This window comes from Podarcis erhardii (assembly GCF_964252035.2).
Source record: "Podarcis erhardii genome assembly, chromosome: 7".
NCBI classification, from domain to species: domain Eukaryota; kingdom Metazoa; phylum Chordata; class Lepidosauria; order Squamata; family Lacertidae; genus Podarcis; species Podarcis erhardii.
Window position 1 is genome coordinate 38,862,622 of NC_138511.1, and position 20,065 is coordinate 38,882,686.

Sequence of the window (20,065 nt, forward strand, 5' to 3'; positions counted from 1 at the left end):
AGTTCCTGATCCTGTTCCAGTTCCTGTTCCTGCATTCCAGCCTCCTCGAGTTTCCATCCTCCTTTGAACTGCTACCATTGTTACCATCCATACCCTGGTCCTGGTGTGTCAGGTCTGGACTGCTGCCAACTACAACCCAGACCACGACAATGGCTAGCTTTCTGTATCCTTTGCCCCTATGGTGGCACATGCCCAGGAGAATGCCGGAAATGGCTTCATGCCCTTCTTCCTGTTCCCCGTGCAAATGTACTCCTGCCCGGACCCCTTTAGAAGCTGGGCAAGGGAGTGATATTAGCTAGATGGGTCTTGCTCAGTATAAGGCAGCTTTCTATCGTCCTAAATATTGGCATACGGATGATGCCATTAAGACTACATAAGGATTCACATGGAAAATGAGTTCACTATTATTTTATATCAGGAGTGACTCTCCAGATGTTATCTGACTACAACTCCCACCCTCCCTGACTATTGGCCCTGTTGCCTGGGACAGTTAGGAATTGGGGTCCTGTTGATCCGGGGTGGGGGGCACTGGTTCCCCAGCCCTGGTACTGGTGATTAAAATCCCAAACATTTACAGGAGTGTTCTGGATCTAAGAATTTACAGGAACCTGAGTAGTAAGTCACCATTAATCATTGTGATCTCTGAGATTTCTGGGTGGTGCTGATGGACGAATATCTGCTGGTCGGTTAGTACTATTATGGAGTTGGTACATGTTGGTACATCTGCATAATGGATTCACCAGCAGGAAGGCACCGATAAGACGAAAGAATACTCTTCATGTGTAAACAGCCAGCTTAGTGATCCATAGTGCTGGCAAAAACACACACACCACTGAGAGTGGAAAAGTTGGAAAGGGTTTGGGTTACTAAAACAGTCTGCATTTAAAAACGTATCTGCTGGTCTGCATGAGCCTTTCACAAGCAAGTGGGTGTCATTGTGCCAACCCTTTGAATTCTGACAGATTTATTCATTGTATGCTACCCAGCAATGAGGATACACAGAAACAATTTGTACTCAGAACCACCTGAATTGGTCCTACTACTTAGTCTGAAGACAGCTGGTTATTGACTGAAACCCTGCTGTTCAGTTCAGTTGTGGAAGATAAGCTTATCGGACCCACAAGGGCTCAGCTAAAACTCAACAAAGCAAACTTGCCACTGTTAAGTTGTGTGGAGTTTACAATGGGCCTGGAGAATGCCCCATGGCAAATTTGTTCCCGGCGTTAATTAACAAGGCTTCTCAAAGAGACAGATTAATGGGGACTTAGCTTTTCACCATCTTGCACCCTCTTATGTGCTTGTCTCCTTGGCTGCCTTTGCTTCAATGATAGCTGCCATTCTCTTTGTGTGTAAGTGACTGGGTCTCGATGGCAAATGGGAGCGATCCATTTGTATGCAAACACACCATGTATGTCATTTGCAAGTTAAGGATTCTGCCCAAACTTGGCATTATTATTATTTTTTAAAATCAATTTCATCTTGTTTCCATATAGCTAAGTCACACAACCTTTCCCTCTGCCTCCCTTCAAATCACTCCTCCCGTTCTTCCCAGTTGAATCAGGTCTGTAGCTCTGTGTTGTTTGCAGAAGGTCCCAGGTTCAATCCATAGCATCTCTGGATAAAGCTTGGAAAGAATCCTATCTGAGACCTTGGAGGACTGTCGCCAGGCAGTGTGGACCAGGGGTGAGGATCCACTGGCTTTCTAGTTGTTGTTGTCCCATTGGTCCCAACGAGCATGGCAAATAATCTGGGATTACCATAATCCAGCAGCAGGGGGAGCACATCAGGTTCTTCATCTATGGTGGATCAGACCAAGCCTCTGTTTGGGGGACCTTTTGTGGCCAGTGGGCTAGATCCTAAACTCTCTGACTTCTCACCTACCTATCAATCAACTGGCATCTTAGTTCTGAATTTAGGGGCAAGGAAGCAAGGGTTAAAATATGGTTAAAAACAATAGAGTCTTGTAAGGTTCAGTCTGCCACATTGATTTGAAATGGTGTCTGGCGGCATCCAAACATAGATGGAAATATGTTCCTTAGTGTCAGGAAGCATTGTGTGAATTTGGTTACAAGAGTGTCCAAAAGCATAGAGAGAAGGCAGGTGAACCACTTTCCAAAGTGTATAGTATATTATCATTAACGAGCAAATGGCTATCATTGTGATTGGAGAAAGTGTTATCAGAAAGGAACCTGTGTGCAGTGTTGCAAGTTTCTCAAGTGTTCTTGTCCAAGTTTAGTTGGAACATTAGACATTTCATTACCGTCCCATAGTCTTATTTTAGACTATGCTATCACACATAATTAATGGAGTAAGATAGGAAAATCCTATATATAGTGACCTCTGTGCCTTAAGTCCACATGAAGCATAATGTGTAAATAAATATGAATTTGGTTTTATTTTTAAGAGAGAAGAATTCCTGAGAAACCACTCTTTTTTTTCTTTTCTGTTTTACTAATCTTGGATACAATCCATGGCAAAACTCTCCTAGCATTTTAAAAATAAATTGGTACAAGTCTGAATCAAACAACCTATCTGTTATTCATTTTGGGTTAAGGATATATGAACCCCCTTTGATGCAGTTTATTATTATCATCAACATTCTCTTAGCTTCCCTTGAAATACTTACTTGGAAATTCCTTTGGTTGAAACATATCCAGGTAGGGCTTCCTGCCTGAAATTCTGGAGAGCTGCTGCCAGCCAGTGTGGCCAATACTGAGCTAGAGGGATCCATGCTCTTTCTGAGTTTAAGGCTGATCCTCATGTTCCTAAAAGGTACCAAACTCTTTGTGTGAGCTCCTGTCGGTAGAGTCCTGAACCCCCTTATTCAAAGAGCAGTGCTTCTCACAATATTGACCATTGCTTTCATTCTAACTGCCAAGGTACATTGGAAAACGTTCAAGTCAATGGCTATTCTCAGCAAAGGTGCCCTTTGAGGATTTGTTTTTATAGAGCCTTAAAATATTCAGATTTGATTAGAATACAGGATTTTCTTTGACAGTGGTAGCTTTTAGCTCGCGAACCAGGCGGATTAACATCTTGCCAATTAGATTAGCGCCGGTATTGTCCGAATGAGTTTGTGATACAAGCTGGCTCTCTGAACACTCCTTTTCTTCCCCTGAATTGGATTAAGTTCTCCCAAAGCCACAACAATTATGCTGAGGTTTGTGGTCGCTTTGCAGACTTTTATTGTTTAACCAAATTTGAAAGAATTTTCTGAGCTTGACCTTTTTTCACATCCGATAACGACAATTGGCGGTGAGGGGTGGGGTGGGGAGCCTAGAGGAAAACGAGTGGATGGGGAAATATCAAAATGCCAGGTCTTCTCATGTCACCTGTAAAGACAAATTATATTCAAATTCCAGAAGGCCTTAACATGAGGTTGTATTATGTTTGGGGAAGGCCAGTAGCTTAGTGGTAGAACATCTGATTTTCAGGTCCTAAATTCAATCCTCAGCATCTCCAGGTAGGACTGAGAATGCCCCCTATTGGAAGCCCTGGAGGAGAAGAAGAGTTTGGATTTGATATCCCACTTTATCACTACCCTAAGGAGTCTCAAAGCGGCTAACAATCTAATTTCCCTTCCTCCCCCACAACAAACACTCTGTGAGGTGAGTGAGGCTGAGAGACTTCAGAGAAGTGTGACTAGCTCAAGGTCACCCAGCAGCTGCATGTGGAGGAGCAGGGATGCGAACCCAGTTCACCAGATTACGAGACTATCGCTTTTAACCACTACACCACACTGGCTCTCTGAGCCTCTGCCAGGCAGAATAGAAAATACTGAGCTGGTTGGACCACTGTTTGACTCTGTATAAGGCTGTTTCCTTTATTCTATGCTGTAATGGGATAAGGGGTTGCTTGTGCGTAAGCGCCACACCGCTCCAAGCTGAGTAGTTGGCTAAAACTTTCCCTGCCTGGACAGCCCTTACTTCGTGGCTGTCTTAATCGCTGGCAGAATCCGTCAGTGGGCGTTTCCTGAATTTCTTCCAACATAAAAGCTCCTTAACTGAGAGTCTCTGCCTAGCTTCCCTGCGCGACAGCTTTCTGCACAGAGTGGGCGTCCCAATGGGAGGTCCTGAGCTCTCTCCGCTGCCCTCGCTGGAAGCGTCTTTGAGCCTTCCCTCCGACGCTTGCCCCTCCTCTACTTCCTCAGCGGAAGTTCTCCCCCTGCTGGTTCCCTCCCCAGCGTCTGGGAGCCTCGCCACCGCCCTGGGCTCTGATGGCAGTTCCCTGACATATGTTTTTATGATAACACTAAGCAGTGAAGAAGACCTCCTCTTACTTTAAAGTGCAGAAGAACACTATTCCCATACAAAAGAATCTTCTCAATAATGCAGCCTGGCCCAATCTATTTGGACAAAGATGACATGTCCCCCAGTGGTGGCTGACCCATTAGGGCAAACAGGGCACTGTTCCACCAACAAAATTAGCTGGCTCTGCCAGTCATTGCCTCTGGTGCTACCTACTGATAGCCTCCCCAACTTTTGCTCTGATGGGCACTAGCTACCTCTGAAGGCACATGAAATCAATACGAAGCAACTCAGTCCTGAACAAAGGAAGGCAGGTCAAATCAAGATGCCTGGACTGGTTTACAGTTTAGCTGTTGTTCAATAAATAGATCAAAGCAGCTATTTAATAAAGGATAGGACAATGAAACAATTCAAGGAATTAGCAGTCATTTCAAGAAGTACATTTAATTATTTGTTCTAGACTTCCATTTATTCCACAGCAGAAAATAGGAGGATATATCAAACCTCTATTCATTTAGCCAAGGAAAGTGGGATTCTGAGTAGAGTAACATTGTGTAATGCCACATAATATTAGCAGTCATGGGGAGTCCTAAGGAATAAGGTTTCCAGCTGACCAAAACAACTAGCTTAGCTCACTCCTAGCAGCATGATCCATTGAAAAAGCAGGCAAAGCTTTTTGTGGCAAGATAAGGATTTATCACTTGCCAGTCAAGCTGGTGAAATGTTGGCCTCCCTAGCAAATAACTATGGAGGCTGCTGAAATCTTGATACTTAACATCTTATTCAGCTGCTTGGCTTCTCAGATCTCCCTAGGCATTACCCACACATCCTAGCACCTATCTTCACAGCCATATGGCATAGACATTTGGGCATTTGCTTTATAATGTGAGCTGAGGTTTCCAGGAAGTGGGATCCTCTACTCCAGAGATGGGGAACATGTGGCCCTCCAGATGTTGTTGGACTCCAGCTCCCATCAGTTCTAATCAATTCTCATGAATGATGGGAGTTGTAGTCCAGCAATGTCTGGAGGGCGGTACTAAACACAATATTCCGTGGCTTTTCCTCTGTGCTTGCTAAGAATTAGAGGATAAACACCTCCATGAACAATGCTTCATTGTTCCTACTTAGGTTGTGTTTCTGACGAATGAAGGACTGAGATGGGGTATGGACTTTGGATCTCAAAATGTAGCCACATGACAAGGCCCATCCTTTTTCTCACATTGGCCAATGAAATGCCTGTCAGAAGTCTATAAGCATGTTGTCATAGTAGTCAAACACATTATCCTTCCATCTTGGAAACCCTCATTCCCACTGCTAGCTGAAACCTGGACAGAAGATCTGTTCACCATGGGGGGGGGGGATGCATGTGAGAACAGGATGCTTGAGCAGATGGGCCACTGGGCTGACCCAGCAGGCTCTTGTGCTCATTTCTGTTCATCTATGTGTGGCTGGAGTGTGTGCTTTGGGAGGGATGGAATATATTGGAAGTGGTGGGAACAGGAGGTTAGCCATTCCTAGTTGCTTCAAACTCAACAAACTTTTAACATCGTGGTGAGATTGAGAGACCTGCAAGCAATGTTGGGATTTCTTTTTAAAAGCCAGGTTTTTGGTAAGTGGATGAGAAGAGTGATGGAGAGGGAGAGATCAGTCTTGGCAAATGTGAAGCTTCAGCTGTGTGAGAAGAGATGTTTTTTAAAGAGTGATAAGCAGTGAGCAATGGACACTTTAACTTACGAGGGCAGTCAGTGGCGCTCTGTTGTTTTCCCCCACCGCCCCTGGTACTCAGCTGCTGTAGCCCTCTCTAAAGGTAATGCCAACGTGTGTTTTCTTTGTGTTCTTTGTTATTATTAAAGCTTGCCTGACATTCACCCCAACCCCTTTTTGAATAGGCCACATAATAAAATCAACATTTACATTGTATCCATAAAGCCTGGTTAAATAAGAGAAAATACACTGGGGGCAGAAAAGGTTGTACATTTTATAGGAACTGCCGGGTGAAATTTACTGGCCTTTTCAAGGGTATAAGGTTGCAATGCAATAGACCCCTAATTCCACACATTCATTATTTTTAAACACACACACACACACACACACACACACAGAGAGAGAGAGAGAGAGAGAGAGAGAGGCTCATGACTAGTGATAAGAAGCACCACACAGCACATTGAGAGCACCAGATTTGTAGAAGGCTGTCTATTATGACCCCAGAATCCAGCAGTGATCAAGACACAGAGTCAGAGGTTGCAGAGTCACCCTTTAAATAGCCAGACCAGATTTACAGTGGGAATCTGCTACTGGAGTCCACTGAGCCTAAGGTTGACAGACAGGAGCCCTTGGAGCCATCTCCCATAGCAACAGGGCCTGTACAGCCAGAGCCAATGCCCTCATGGTCCTCCTTCCTTGAGCCTAAAGAATCAGATGCTTCCCACAATATGTTATTGGTCCAGTGCCACAGGGAGCTCACCAGACGGAAGGCCATGGAATGTAGGAGTGCCCAGAGCCTAGGAAATGTGGTCTGGGGTCAGAGGCTTTGAAAAAGCTCAAGTGGCTTACTCTGAGTTCCTGGCCTATCTTGCCACATTGTCTTCTAGCCTTTTTCACCAGACTAGAACAGGACACACTGGCCTTGGGACAGGGGGCAATGTTTTGGGATTGCATGACAACTGCTTGGGTCCTGATTGAATCTATTGTGTTCCAATTGACTGTCTCTATAAAAGTGCATGTAGCATCCCAATTCATTACAATAATCACTGTCCCATATTTTGTTGAAGGTCCTCCTCTGCACTCTGCACTCATTTAAACTGAAACAAGCTGTCCTCCATTGCAAGTAACAAACAAAAGCCAAGAGGTAGAGCAGCCTTTCTAAACTGGTGCCCAACCGATGTTTTGAAGTACAGCACCCATCATCTCTAACCACTGGCCATTTATACTGGAGCTGCTGGAAGTTGTACTGAAAAACATTTTTGAGGTCACCAGCTTAGAGACAACTGATCAATATCTTCTGGGGAGTGGTGGGCAACCCTCTGCTAGAAATTAGTTTTTTGTCAGATTTTGGACTGCATTTGAATTGCTTTTCTGTCTTGCTGTTTTAATATCCCATTGTGTGTTTTGAGTAGTGAGTCATTTAATCGTTCAATCATCTTCTGTGCAGCCCTAAAAAAACAATTGTATTATTTGTAGCCAAAAAAAAAAACCGCAGCAAAATTTCCAAGGGCCACATTGTATCTTCTCTAAGTGCATGTTGCCAGCAGTGACAGAACATTCTGGACATCAATGAGATCCATTTGGCACTTCGATGAGAAAAGGATGGACAGATGTTCTGAATGGAGAGTTTATGCTGCAGCTTGTAGAGCGTCTTACCATTGACTTGCAGCCAGCTATCATCTCCACAACCCAAAGTTGAGGTCGCTTTTGCACATCTGCTTGCAATTACTGGCTGTAGTGTGCAAGAATTTTACAAGCTGCAATTTTCCACATAAAACCTACAACTTGAAAGGAAGTTGCAACTTAGCACATGAAAGATAACTTTAATGGGGAATGCCTAGGGGACACATCATTAATCTGAAGAGGTGGTGATAAGAAATGCTTTGTGCAACTTTTTCCTTACTACAAAGGGTTACTTGTGCCTTTTGAGGATTTTAAAATTTTATTTGGATAGGGCGGGTTTAGTTGACAAGAGCCATGTGGCCTCTATCTACCCACCTGGCACTTGGTTTTCCCACTAGACATAATGATAGCAAAACCAGGTTTAAAGCCTGGTACCAACAATATAGGAACATTCTCTGGTAAAAAAAGGATAGCAGAACTAGCAAAGCCCCCCAAATTTTAAAATGATTTTTTGCCCTTTTGGGGGTGCTTAGTGGGTTGTTGCCTGCTTTAAAACAAATCTGCATTGTTTGTTTGGGGTTGGGTTTAAGAGTTTTGCCTGTTTGGGGTCAGGTTCTAAGCATCACAAGTTCACTTCTGTGAAATAGGTATTATATGGTTTTCAGATGTTTCCCTGGGCTCAGAAGTTAAAGGGTGGTGCTGTGGGTTAAACCACAGAGCCTAGGGCTTGCTGATTAGAAGGTCGGTGGTTCGAATCCCCGCGACGGGGTGAGCTCCCGTTACTTGGTCCCTGCTCCTGCCAACCTAGCAGTTCGAAAGCACATCAAAGTGCAAGTAGATAAATAGGTACCGCTCTGGCGGGAAGGTAAACGGTGTTTCCGTGCGCTGCTCTGGTTCGCCAGAAGCGGCTTAGTCATGCTGGCCACATGACCCAGAAGCTGTACGCCGGCTCCCTCGGCCAATAAAGTGAGATGAGCGCCACAACCCCAGAGTCGTCCACGACTGGACTTAACTGTCAGGGGTCCTTTACCTTTACATTAAAGTTATGGAATCAGTGCAATCCAATGGCATGCCAGTGGAATCTAGGGCCAGAGGCAATCTGGGAATTACAAGTGGGGAGCATTGGCATTGCAGCCAGACTCTGCTTGTGGGCATCTGGTTGGCCACAATGAGAACAGGATGCTGGATTAGAAGGGTTCTTGGTCTGATGCAGTGAAACTCTTATGTTGCCAACCTCCCTGGCTCCAGGCCAAACCTGGCTATCTACAAAACACTACTCAAACGTGTTATCTGAATTTGGGTGTGTGGATGGGTCATAGGTCCTCTCACTACATTTATGTTCAGCTAGGATTGTATGAGCCAGTACAGTGGGGGGGGGGGGGAAGGTTTTCCACCTGTGAGCAACACTTTCTCATAAGCTATCTGCTGACCACATGCCAGTCGTGGGAAGGGACCAATGAGAAACTGGGCAGAGCCATGGGTAACAGCACTCAGAGCAATGGATGGGACTCTTACCCTTTGCATAGAATGAAGAAGAGAAGAAGAGTTTGGATTTGATATCCCGCTTTATCACTACCCAAAGGAGTCTCAAAGCAGCTAACATTCTCCTTTCCCTTCCTCCCCCACAACAAACACTCTGTGAGGTGAGTGGGGCTGAGAGACTTCAAAGAAGTGTGACTGGCCCGAGGTCACCTAGCAGCTGCATGTGGAGGAGCAGAGGATGCTACATTCCAGTGTGGTGCAGTGGTTCAAATATTGAGCTAGGACCTGTGAGGCCAGGGTTCAAGTCCCCATTCAGCCATGAAGTTCATTGGGTGGCCTTGGGCCACTCACTGCCTCTCAGCCTAACCTACTTCACAGGGCTGTTGTGGGGATTAAATGGGGAGTGGCATGACAATGTAGGCCACATCTCTGCCCTCCATCCAGGCAAGCAAGAGGCATTATCACAGTTCCAGGGCACATTCCAGCCTAGTAAAGGCACCTAAGGAGGACCGGCATTAGGAATGGTAAGGGGAGAAGAGCCTGCTCGTTCATGCCAATGGCCCATCTATTCCAGCTAACCAGATGCCTGTAGGAATATGGTACCTCAAGTATTTTTGGCTTAAGAACAAAACTCCAGCTTCTGTGCACAATTAAAAGGCATTTCAAATCCAAGGCTATGTTTCAAGCTGAATTGGTTAGAAGCCAATGCATCTATCTGCAGAGAAGCTTCCCAGCTTCCTTTGGTTCAACCTAAAGTCTGTAAGATTGTTCACCTTGCAGCTAGCCCACTCCAAAGCCTGGGGGAAAATTGGCTTGAGGTTGGAGAAACTGGCTGTCTTTTCACTCTTTCAGCAGCAATCTTCAAATGGGCTGGAGCCACAGTGTTCTGGGGCTGTGAAACTACATTAGGCCAGGGAAGATGGAATGGTGTGGAGATTTCAGTATCTGAAGTTACCCACCCCTGCAGTACAGTTAAGTTCTGAAGTCTTTTCTTTGACCTTCTTCCTGAAGTCTTCCTTCTGCAATGCAGAGCATAGCTGGCCTTATTGCAAGGTATTAATGACTTCACACAAATCTCTCTCTCCTACCCAAACTTCATTTTCCTTGTGTGCTTTGACATTCACCTCATACTCTAATTTAGTGCCCAGATGCCCAAGAATGGCTTGGCATTAGCTCAGCTGCACACAAACATGCCTTATTCTTAGTGCTCCAGCCAAGTGAAAACCAACCCCATTTTCCTTGCGAGTTAGAAAAATAATTAGGTGAGACTGAGCACAGGGCTGGAGAGCAGCAAAGTGTGTGTGTGCGCATGCACACCTGCTGCTCTGAAATGTCTTCATGCTTGTGTTTGAGCTCAAAACTTCATTTGCTGCCCTGTGTAGTGCTGTGCGCAAATCTGTCTTCCGGTTTCTCAAAGGGTTTCTTCCTCCATGAAAGAGGCTTCATTTTTATGCTTTATTCTCAGGCCCTTTGAGAATTTCATAAGGATTATTATATACTTTGGGGAGGTGTTGGGGTTTGTGCTAACTTTATCATGGCATAAGAATATAAGAAGAGCCAGCTGGACCAGGCAAATGGCTCGTTTCGTCCAGCATCCTGTTCTCACAGTGTCCACCTAGATGCTTGTGGGAATCCTACAAGCAGGATCTGAACACAAGAGCACTCTCCCCTCCTGTGGTTTCCAGCAGCTGGTATTCAGAAAGATGTTGCCTCCAAACATGGAGGCAGAACATAACCATAATGACTAGTACCCATTGATACTTCTGCTCCATGAGTGGCCAAGAGTGGCATGTGTGTTTCCTTCCCAGTAAGCACCCTGGCACCCTGCTGCCCACATTTACTGATCTGAAACAGCCCCAGGATATCTTTCACTGAGCTTTAATTGAAATGTGGGCACCCAAGAATCCTGCAGAGCACAGGCTACTGGTGAGATGATTTGTTGATTGAAAGGCAGGACACCCACAAGCACCCTAGCCCACCTTGAAAGTAAGCTAAGAACGACAAAAGCCCTGTACCAGACCCCTGACAATTTCACTGAGATTTTATCCCCCTTTAACAATAATAATGATTGTGTTCAAATGCAACTCCCTTTCTCATTAATTGATGGAGAATGGTGGGGAAAAGAAGGAAGTGCTGGAGAAAATTTTGACAATAGTCCTGTGTTCTTATTGGACCATGGTTCTATACAGCCATAGATAACTATAGGCAGGGGAAGGCATTGCCATGTGACAGCCCTCTTCACTCACAGGAAGGAAGGTCAAAGGAAGGAATGGGAAGCAGAGTTCTGTGGCTGCCCCCTGGACATCCATGCATTGGCACAAACATCTCCAGGTAAGAAGGCTATGAGCGAGCAACTCCTACCACCACTCTTTGCCCAGACTCTTCTTTTGCAAAACCTTTAGCAATTTTTTAAAATGAAGAGCTTTCCCTTGCATTCATGAGGATCAGTAGCTTGCTAAGCATAAGCAATGGCCATCACTTAAACTCAAGCTTTCATGTTGGGTTGTGCAAAATCACAGCTGTGCAACTGATTGTGACTTTTCTTTCCATTGTGATTTGCTAGCACAGCTGGACCACTTAAAGCCATTTCTTGTTCCTTTTGGTTAATTTCCTCCCTTCAATATAATTCAGTGTCATTGGATCAGATCTTTGGAATTAATCCATAGTTATTGTGGCGACAGTGGTACTCGCCATATTTTCATCGTCATCCTCCGTGAACCAGAACATTTATTTCATTCTGCTCTCATTCTCTCCAGTTCTTAAGGAGAGCAATTAAAGACATTAAAAGCTATACTTGAAGTGTAATGAGTCTTAAGCATCTTTGCCCAGAAATAAATTCTTCTGACCCCAGTGGAATTTACTGCCAAATAAATGTGCTTTGGATTGTGCTGCCTTAGTCTCTCTAAAGTGAAGACTAATGGTGTGTGCACATAATATCCAAAGACTCATGCAGGTTAGCTTCCTTTGGTCACACTACACCAGTTATGGCCGAACTTGGCCCTCCAGCTGTTTTGGGACTACAACTCCCATCATCCCTAGCTAACAGGACCAGTGGTCAGGGATGATGGGAATTGTAGTCCCAAAACAGCTGGGGGGACAAGTTTGGCCATCACTGCACTACACAATACATTTGTAGCACCCTTATACCCCTTTAACAGTTGTGGCTTCCTTCAAAGAATCCTGGGAACTGTAGTTGGCCAAGAGTGCTGGGAATTGTAGGTCTGTGAGAGGGTCTGCTAACAACTCTAAGTACCCTTAACAAACTACAGTTCCCAGGATTATTAAGGGGGGGAGGCATGATTGTTGCACTGCTATAAAAGTGCTTTAAATGTATGTCGCGTATGTAAGCTTTATCCGATGTAAAATTATGTAGGTGGATCAGGCAATAGCTTGGCTTATTCTGAAATACTGTGTGTGAAGCTGGTAATACAGCCTAGTTCCTCTGCCACTTACTCCATGAACACTGTTTGCTCAATTCTGAGCCTGCCATACTCATGTTCACTTACTCACTTCTGTTGAAGCTCCAGTGGAAGAAAGCCTGGCACTGGCAATGCAGTGGACTTCACACCAGGATGCATGGGAAATTTAGTTTTCCCAGCAACCCAGACACATTTTGGGAGCACTGGGGAAATTGCAATCACCCAGTTCTCCTGGTGCCTGGAGTGCTGCTGTAGTAGCAATGGAGATGGGAGTGGGCAGAGAGGCATATCCACTCCCTTTTTAACCCCATACCAGTCAGAATCACTGTAACTTAAGCAGGTTGTTGGGAAGGGGAGTGTGTGCTGGCAATTCAGAAGTAGAGGGTGGGAAGTTGGAGCACAGGTAAGCAATTGTGCAAGGAATTCCTCTCTAGTTTGGATTAAAGCCCAAGTCAGAGATGAACTTGCAGGGAGTTACAATGCTCACTCTGTATTCCGAACTGGGACTTCTGGTTAACATGACGACTGGTCAGGCAGCTGGCTCCAGAGCTCCACAGATAGTGCCATTTTAATTGAGTTTTAATGGGTTTTAATTTCTTTTAAACCACCCTGTATTCCAAGTGAGCTTTCTGGGTAACCGAGATTCATATTCCCAGCCAATGAATTATGAAGCTTGAGTCTGATTTGTGCCTAAATACTGCTTTTGGATACAGTATTCTGGGTATGTCCAGGAAATTCGAGGTGCATAGCAACCCTATCAGGCAAAGCTAAATTAAATGACCCCGAGTATGTCCTCTTAAGAGCACAGGAATTGCCTTTGAAAGAGCATAAGAAGAACTCTGCTGGTTCTGACTAAAGACCTACCTCAGGGGTAGCCAACTTGGTGCCCTCCAGATGTTCTGGATGACAGTTCCCATTAACCCACAATATAAAAACACAAAATACATAATCAAGATTTTAAAAAAACCCAAATCCTCCCCCCCCAACACATTTTGAAAGGGCATTGGATGTCAATCAACCAAAGGCCTGGTTAAAAAGGAATGTTTTTGCCTGGTGCCTGAAGGTGTTTAATGAAGGCACCCAGCAAACCTCCCTGAGATCAGCATTCCACAAATGGGGAGTCACTGCAGAAAAGGCTTGTTCTTGTGTTGCCACCCTCTGGACCTCTCATGGAGGAGGCACACCAAGAAGGGCCTCAGAAGATGATCTTAGGTTCTGGGTAGGTCCATATGGAAAGAGGTGGTCATTGTGCTCCTGAGCCATTTAAAGCTTTATAGGTCAAAACCAGCACTTTGAATTGGGCCCAGAAACTAATTGGTAGCCAGTACAGTTTGACCAGGATAGGTGTAATATGCTCAAACTGTCTTACCCAGGTGAGCAACCTGGCTGCTGAATTCTGCACTAGCTGAAGTTTCTGAACCATCTTCAGAGGCAATCCTATGTGTAACATATTGCAGTAATCTAACCTCACTGATGCCTTCAAGAACATCACAATCTCTATTTTGTAAAATACAACACCTTGCAAAACAGTTTTATTGGTACAGAAGATACTCTTTATTGTATATACTTCATTTTAGTGCATATTTCTATGTCAACTTAAATAAGACTTTATAACACAATATCTGAAGAATCCCCTAACATTTACAGTGCACAGCTTTTTTAAAAAACAACAACAAAAAACAAAAACACTGACTCTTATTTACAGTGACCCATAGGATGACATTAAAAAAAAGAGGACAAATATTTCACACTCAACAACTTGACCCACATCTTGAATATAGTCAACCAGTGCATACATCACACTTAAGTCCATAATTATAGGGGACGTGACTATTCCAGGTTCCATACCAAGGGATGCAGCTTTGTCCCTACTCTCATGGGGGGCAGGTAGTGGGAAAGGTATATAATAAGATGAGCTTTTCAGTTGCCTAAAGTAATAACAGGGCTGTGTTAAAACTGTTGCTGACTGCACCTACAGAGGGCTGAAGTCAATGGAAAGAGCTGTGAATCTTCCAGGACTTGCCTGGGCAGTTGTACACACCTTCTCGTGATATCAAGTACTCTGTTGAGATTGACGCCTTTGGGGATGAGTGAGCTCTCATTCATCTTTAATTAATGTATCAGAAGAATCCAAAGATGTCCCTGGAGATCTTTCAGGTTCCACAGAGTCTCAATAACAAACTGGCCCCAATCCAGTGATGAATGAGTCTGTTACTCACATTTGTCTTCCACCATTTCTCCAAAGGGTTTGTGGGACGCTTTAGATGTTGGGGGGGGGGGTCACCTTTCATTTTCACAACAACCCTGTGGCCTGAGAGACAAGAGTCTTGCCCACGGCCACCAAGTTTGCTTTGAGAAGAGATCTGGACCTTAGTCATTGCTAGCTCCAAGCCCTGTGCTCTGTCCGTTATAGTAGTGAAGCAGGTGCTTTTTAATGAATACACAAGATTACCTAGAATGGCTCCCCCCCCATCATTTCCATTAAGGGAGATGATCTATAAGGACGCACATGCATTTTGGGGCACTGGCGGCTCAGTTAATGGGAACCTGAGCCTAAGTGTTTTGTGCGTGCAGATTATACATGGAAAGCTAGATCAAAGCAATGGGTTGGGTTTTCCATTCTCACTTCCGATTTTGGTAACATATAGGTTTTTTCCCAATAAACACACACAAAAATACTCTCTGGTTTCTGGAGAATATAGACTACAAATACACATGACTTCCTCTATCAGATTAAGGCAGCTTTGGAGAATATTGCACTGCAGATCACAACACTGTTGATGCCAATGCTTTATTCTCCTTCTATCACGTTACACTGTGAATCAAAAAAGGCGAACCCATCCTGCTAGCCCAGATCTAACTAGATTGGCTAATCAGATTGGGTTTGATGGGAGCTTCCCACATAAAAAGCATAAAACATTTCATTTTACAATATACATTTGTTTTCATTTTATGAAAAAATAATAAAAGACTGATAAAAATATTGATATACACAGAGGTACCCTTATTGAACCTTTTGCTATAAAAAGGCATTACAAATTAAGCAAAAGGAGAGGGGGAAAGCAACCAAGTAAATGCTAACTATAAAGCTCTTCTCAGTAAGGCAAACTTGAAAAGACTATATGGTGTAAGATACTTGCACAATATTTGGGAAAAGGTTCCTGCTTTAATAGAATGAAGTGCATGATTGAGAAAAGATCATAGGAGCCAGGATCCAAAGGGTGACACAATTAGGTATGTACATTTAAGGGGCTTTTTTTTACTTCTCTTCACCTCTGTTAATCCATGACCATTTCTGAAACTGTAGAGAGCTTCAAGGCAGGTGATCATTAGCATTTGTATCTAATGTTCGTTCTGCTCAGTTTAGACACATTGAAATTAACATACAGGACTAACATAGGTCTATCAGTCTCAATGGATTTACTCTGAGCAGAATTTAGTTGGAAATAATTCATGAGTATGGATGTTTGCTAGTGCTGAGCCAAAACAAGTTGGGAACTCTTTTTGTGAATGTGTGTGTGTGTGTATTGCTGTGTGTGTGCTGCTACACCTCTTTGCAAGTCAACCAGCTGCCAACCAGCACGAAGAAGAAAAAAATACAGAATACTGCAAGTTGCAGAAGGTGACCCTCTCTGTCTCACCCTGAGATGACAACTTTCACAGTGAAAATTTTACCCTTATGAAAATTTGATGTAAAACTCATTCCTGCTATTCAAAGTAAAGTGAGTCAAAAATCCCACCGGGCCTGGCTAAAACAACCCTTTGGATCCCGGCTATCAGGTATATTATACAGATATATGGAAGCAGATCATTTATAATTTTGAAAGGCTGATCCACAGGTACATAAAAGACTGGCAGCAGGTGAGTCTCAACAACAGCCAGGCTCCCCTCACCAGCATTGCACACTCTTCCAGAGATTCATTTGGGTACGACACCAAGATCTGTGAAGATGATTTGAGGTAACACAAAGGCATAATCCTCTGCTACGGTTTTCAAATGCTATTTCTGATACTCCTTCAATGAATTAAATATTGAGTCCAAAAGGGGAAGCTGTTGACTTTGTGTAGACTCGTGTTGACTTCAATTTGTGATCACAGAGTCATAAAGTTATTGGTCTTCTGCCTGCTGAAACACTCAGAATTAAATTATTGCCAAGAATCCATCTTAAAGATGGAAAACAAAACAGAACAGGTGGGTCTTGGAAGGTGTTCCCTGTCAAAAGTGCCTCTGCTTCTTCCATTCAAATGAATATCGGTCCAACACTGGGATTTGCACATGGCTTTGGAAAGACCCAAACTGAGCATATTTGGGTCTTCTCCACCATAAGCTTCTGTTCCATGTCCTCAACAGTGTAGCTGGTCTCCCTCCCTCCCCAGTGTTGCTAGAGGGAGACACGATGTTGGCACTTGGCCATGTGGATGAGGTTTGTTTAATACTAAGGTGGGTGACTTGGTATTCTTAGGTTCCCTATTTCTATCCAGTTCCAAATTGCCCTTCATGCACAGCACTAATATAACAACAGTGTATTGAAACAATCATTTAGAAGGTTTGATGGTTCCTCAGATCTAAAGCACTTACTCTCAAGGGGATGTTAGATGAAAAGAGAGGACAATGAAAGCAATGTATAGAAAAGTGAAGAATGGAGATTTGTATTGTCTGGGTTACATCATAAATCATCTACACTCAAAGTGTTTGAGGTGCATTAATTGCACAACAGTCTGATTTGGTGTGGATGTCATGCTAATGCTAAACAGCACATCATGATGTTAAGGCACACTGGGGTCAGATGGACTTCTTGCTATTGGACTTCTTGAAATGAAATCAATGTGTTGGGCAGATGTGTAGAAGAGTATGCAGTGGAGCAAAAACTGCTCCCAGAGCCCCACATAAGGGCAACATTTTCCCCTCCTCTGTGGCAAATAACTTCTGAAAGCCTGGCTTCACTTATTATGGGTGGTGGAGGAGAAAATGAGTGTGTACACACTCTACTTGAAATGAGGCTGGAGAGGTGGAGGAGAAGGAACCTTCTGAGGTAGAATGCTGATAGTTAAGATCTGTTGTTGGTAGCAAGGAGGAGAAAGAGGGAGAAAGAGGGAGTCAGGAAGTGGTCGTAGCCAGAAAGGCTTGAGAGAGGCTCTGTCGGTTGGAACTTCAAAGCTACTGGACTTTCCCCAGGCACTGTCCTTCTATACCTCCTTCTCCCCAAGCTACACTTATCCTGCTCCATATCTTCCTTGGCTGGAATGTGTCCCTGATGTGGGCATGCCTTTTGCTTTCCTGGATGGAGAAATGTGTGTTGTGAGGGGCTGGCTGCCTTTCTGAAAATAATATATATGTAGCTTGACTGTAGCCTACTGTGCTAAAGGTAAGAGCCAATTGCATTGCTCCACTCATTCTATCCTCAGGTTGCTGCCTGCCCATGGTATGTGGTTCCTGGAAGGTTGTCCATGGGAGAATGTAGTTCTTGGGTTGAAAAAGGTTGATAAGCACCTTGTTTAGAAATATGGCTGGGGGTGGTATGGTGGAACATTACATCATGTGAACCCCCAAACAAAAGCCTAAATTGGTAGAGCCCATGCACAGCTTTACCATCTCAGTGAGAACTAAGCCAATGATTTGTCCAAATGACCTTGGGATTACCACATTCATCAAATCTGACATTCTAGCCACCAGGTTTTGGGGGGCTCCCTATACGACATACACTAAAACCCCTAAAAGCTATTGAATTTAGCCATTCTTAAAATGGATTATCACCCCTCCAAATTTTGTCTTTCTAGCTTCTGCAGAAGATCATTAGAATTTAGATAGATCATGGTATATCAGCAAGGAGCACCTATATGTTTCAGTTATAAAGGACTGACCAGATGGTTTGTGGAATAGGTCAACCCATTCAGATGAGCCACCATATCCACATCTGACATGCAGCCAGCTGGTGGTGCCTTTTATTTTGTGTGTGTGAGCATAATGAATTTGGTGTGTGTGTGTATAATATTTTTAAAGCACAAAGTATAAACAAAGCATAGCAAGAGTATTTGATTACTTCTCTCTCTCTCTCTCTTTCTCTCTCTCTCTGGTCCTCCACTTCCACTTGTGTAGAAAACACAGGAACTACTAGGGAATGATTTTGCCCAGTGACACACACACACACACACACACACACACACTCTCAAAAAAAACAATTCTCTGCCATTTGGCCTCAAGAGCTTGGAACCTAATTCCAACTCTGGCCACTTTCCAGGAAAGGCAGATATGTGCAACTAAGACAACCACTTTTGTTTAGAAAAGTATCGCACCAGAAATGACAAGGGAGTGTTCCAAAGTACTACCTAAGCAAGTCACCCACTTGACCGAACATGGGAGGGGGAGACATCTTGATGCTAAGAGCAATTTGACAGTGGGACTGGGGTCTATGATTTCAGAATCAAATGTTGATTTGCAGATGGACATACCTGTTTCAGAGACTAGAATTTTGTCTAGTCAGACCAATGTCAGACATACTTTAAAGGGAGAATGCAGAGGCTCAGGGGCAGAGCACCTGCTTTGCATGCAAAGGTCCCAGGTTCAATCCATGGAGTCTCCAGGTAGGGTTGGGAATATCTCCTAACTGAAACCCTATTGAGTTAGATGGATCAATGATCTGACTTGGTATAAGGCACCTTCCCATTTTCTCCCTTTGAAACAAGCATTTGAAATATGTTGTTGACCTTTCTGTCCCCAGATAAGACAACCTTTAGCTGAATACTGATTTTTATCTCCCTCCCCCTCCCCCATTTTTGCTTCAGTCATTAGCAAAGATGACTCCTTTGGTCAGGATCAAGATCAGCACACTGAGAACTTATATGTTAATCCCCACCCACCCTGTAAACCTTAAACAAAAACCAATGAATGGTCTGGGAAGTTCATTTGACAAACTGAATGATTGTGTGATAGGGTATGAATGATGAATCTTCGCCCAAAGAAAGCTGGAGATACTCTTCGGAGTGTGCCAGTCTGCCAGGACCAAGCATGATTGAGAGCTTTGTCACTGACTTCACAGGTATTCCCAATTTATCTTTATAAGGTACTGGCTTTCCTTTTCTTAATCATCATATAGATAGCCAATGCTGGAACTGCAAGGGGGAAAAGAAGAAGAAGAAAAGATTTGTCTGAATACTATGGTGATGTTGTTAATGGTATTGCTAAATTCTAGCAAAAACAATAATGAAGACCTCCCTCCTCTGCACACTTCACGGGGCTAAAACCTGAAGAGAAGGCTAGTGAGCAATAAATATAAAATCAGTAAGTACAGCCTATGAACTACAAATTTCTTTGGGTTTGGAAAGCTTCTCAGCAAAAAGGTCCAAACTGCTTTTTGCAAGAATGACATGGATCCCACTATATCAGGATGTCCAAATGTTGTGGGACACCTACTCCCATCAGTCCCAGGAAGCATGGCCTATGGTAGGGATGATGGGAGTTGTAGTCCTCCAACAGCTGGAAGCGACCACATTGGCTACCCTGCTCTACATAAATCCAAGGGGCTTTCTTTCTAATAAAACTTTTATACAATGGCTCAGAATCAAAATATCAGTTTGGTGTGTGTGTGTGTGT

The 20,065-nt window shown here is 43.9% G+C and overlaps 1 protein-coding gene across 1 annotated transcript in view; it reads right to left on the reverse strand.

Annotated features, from left to right (window-relative positions):
* Nucleotides 1–19,359: 19,359 nt before the first annotated feature.
* SLC6A2 (solute carrier family 6 member 2) overlaps nt 19,360–20,065 on the reverse strand; it is a 58,685-nt gene continuing 57,979 nt past the window's right edge. The window contains exon 15 of the mRNA XM_081870222.1: nt 19,360–19,584. Coding sequence (XP_081726348.1) covers nt 19,561–19,584 — 24 coding nt within the window. The 3' untranslated portion in view covers nt 19,360–19,560. The remainder of the gene's footprint in view (nt 19,585–20,065) is intronic.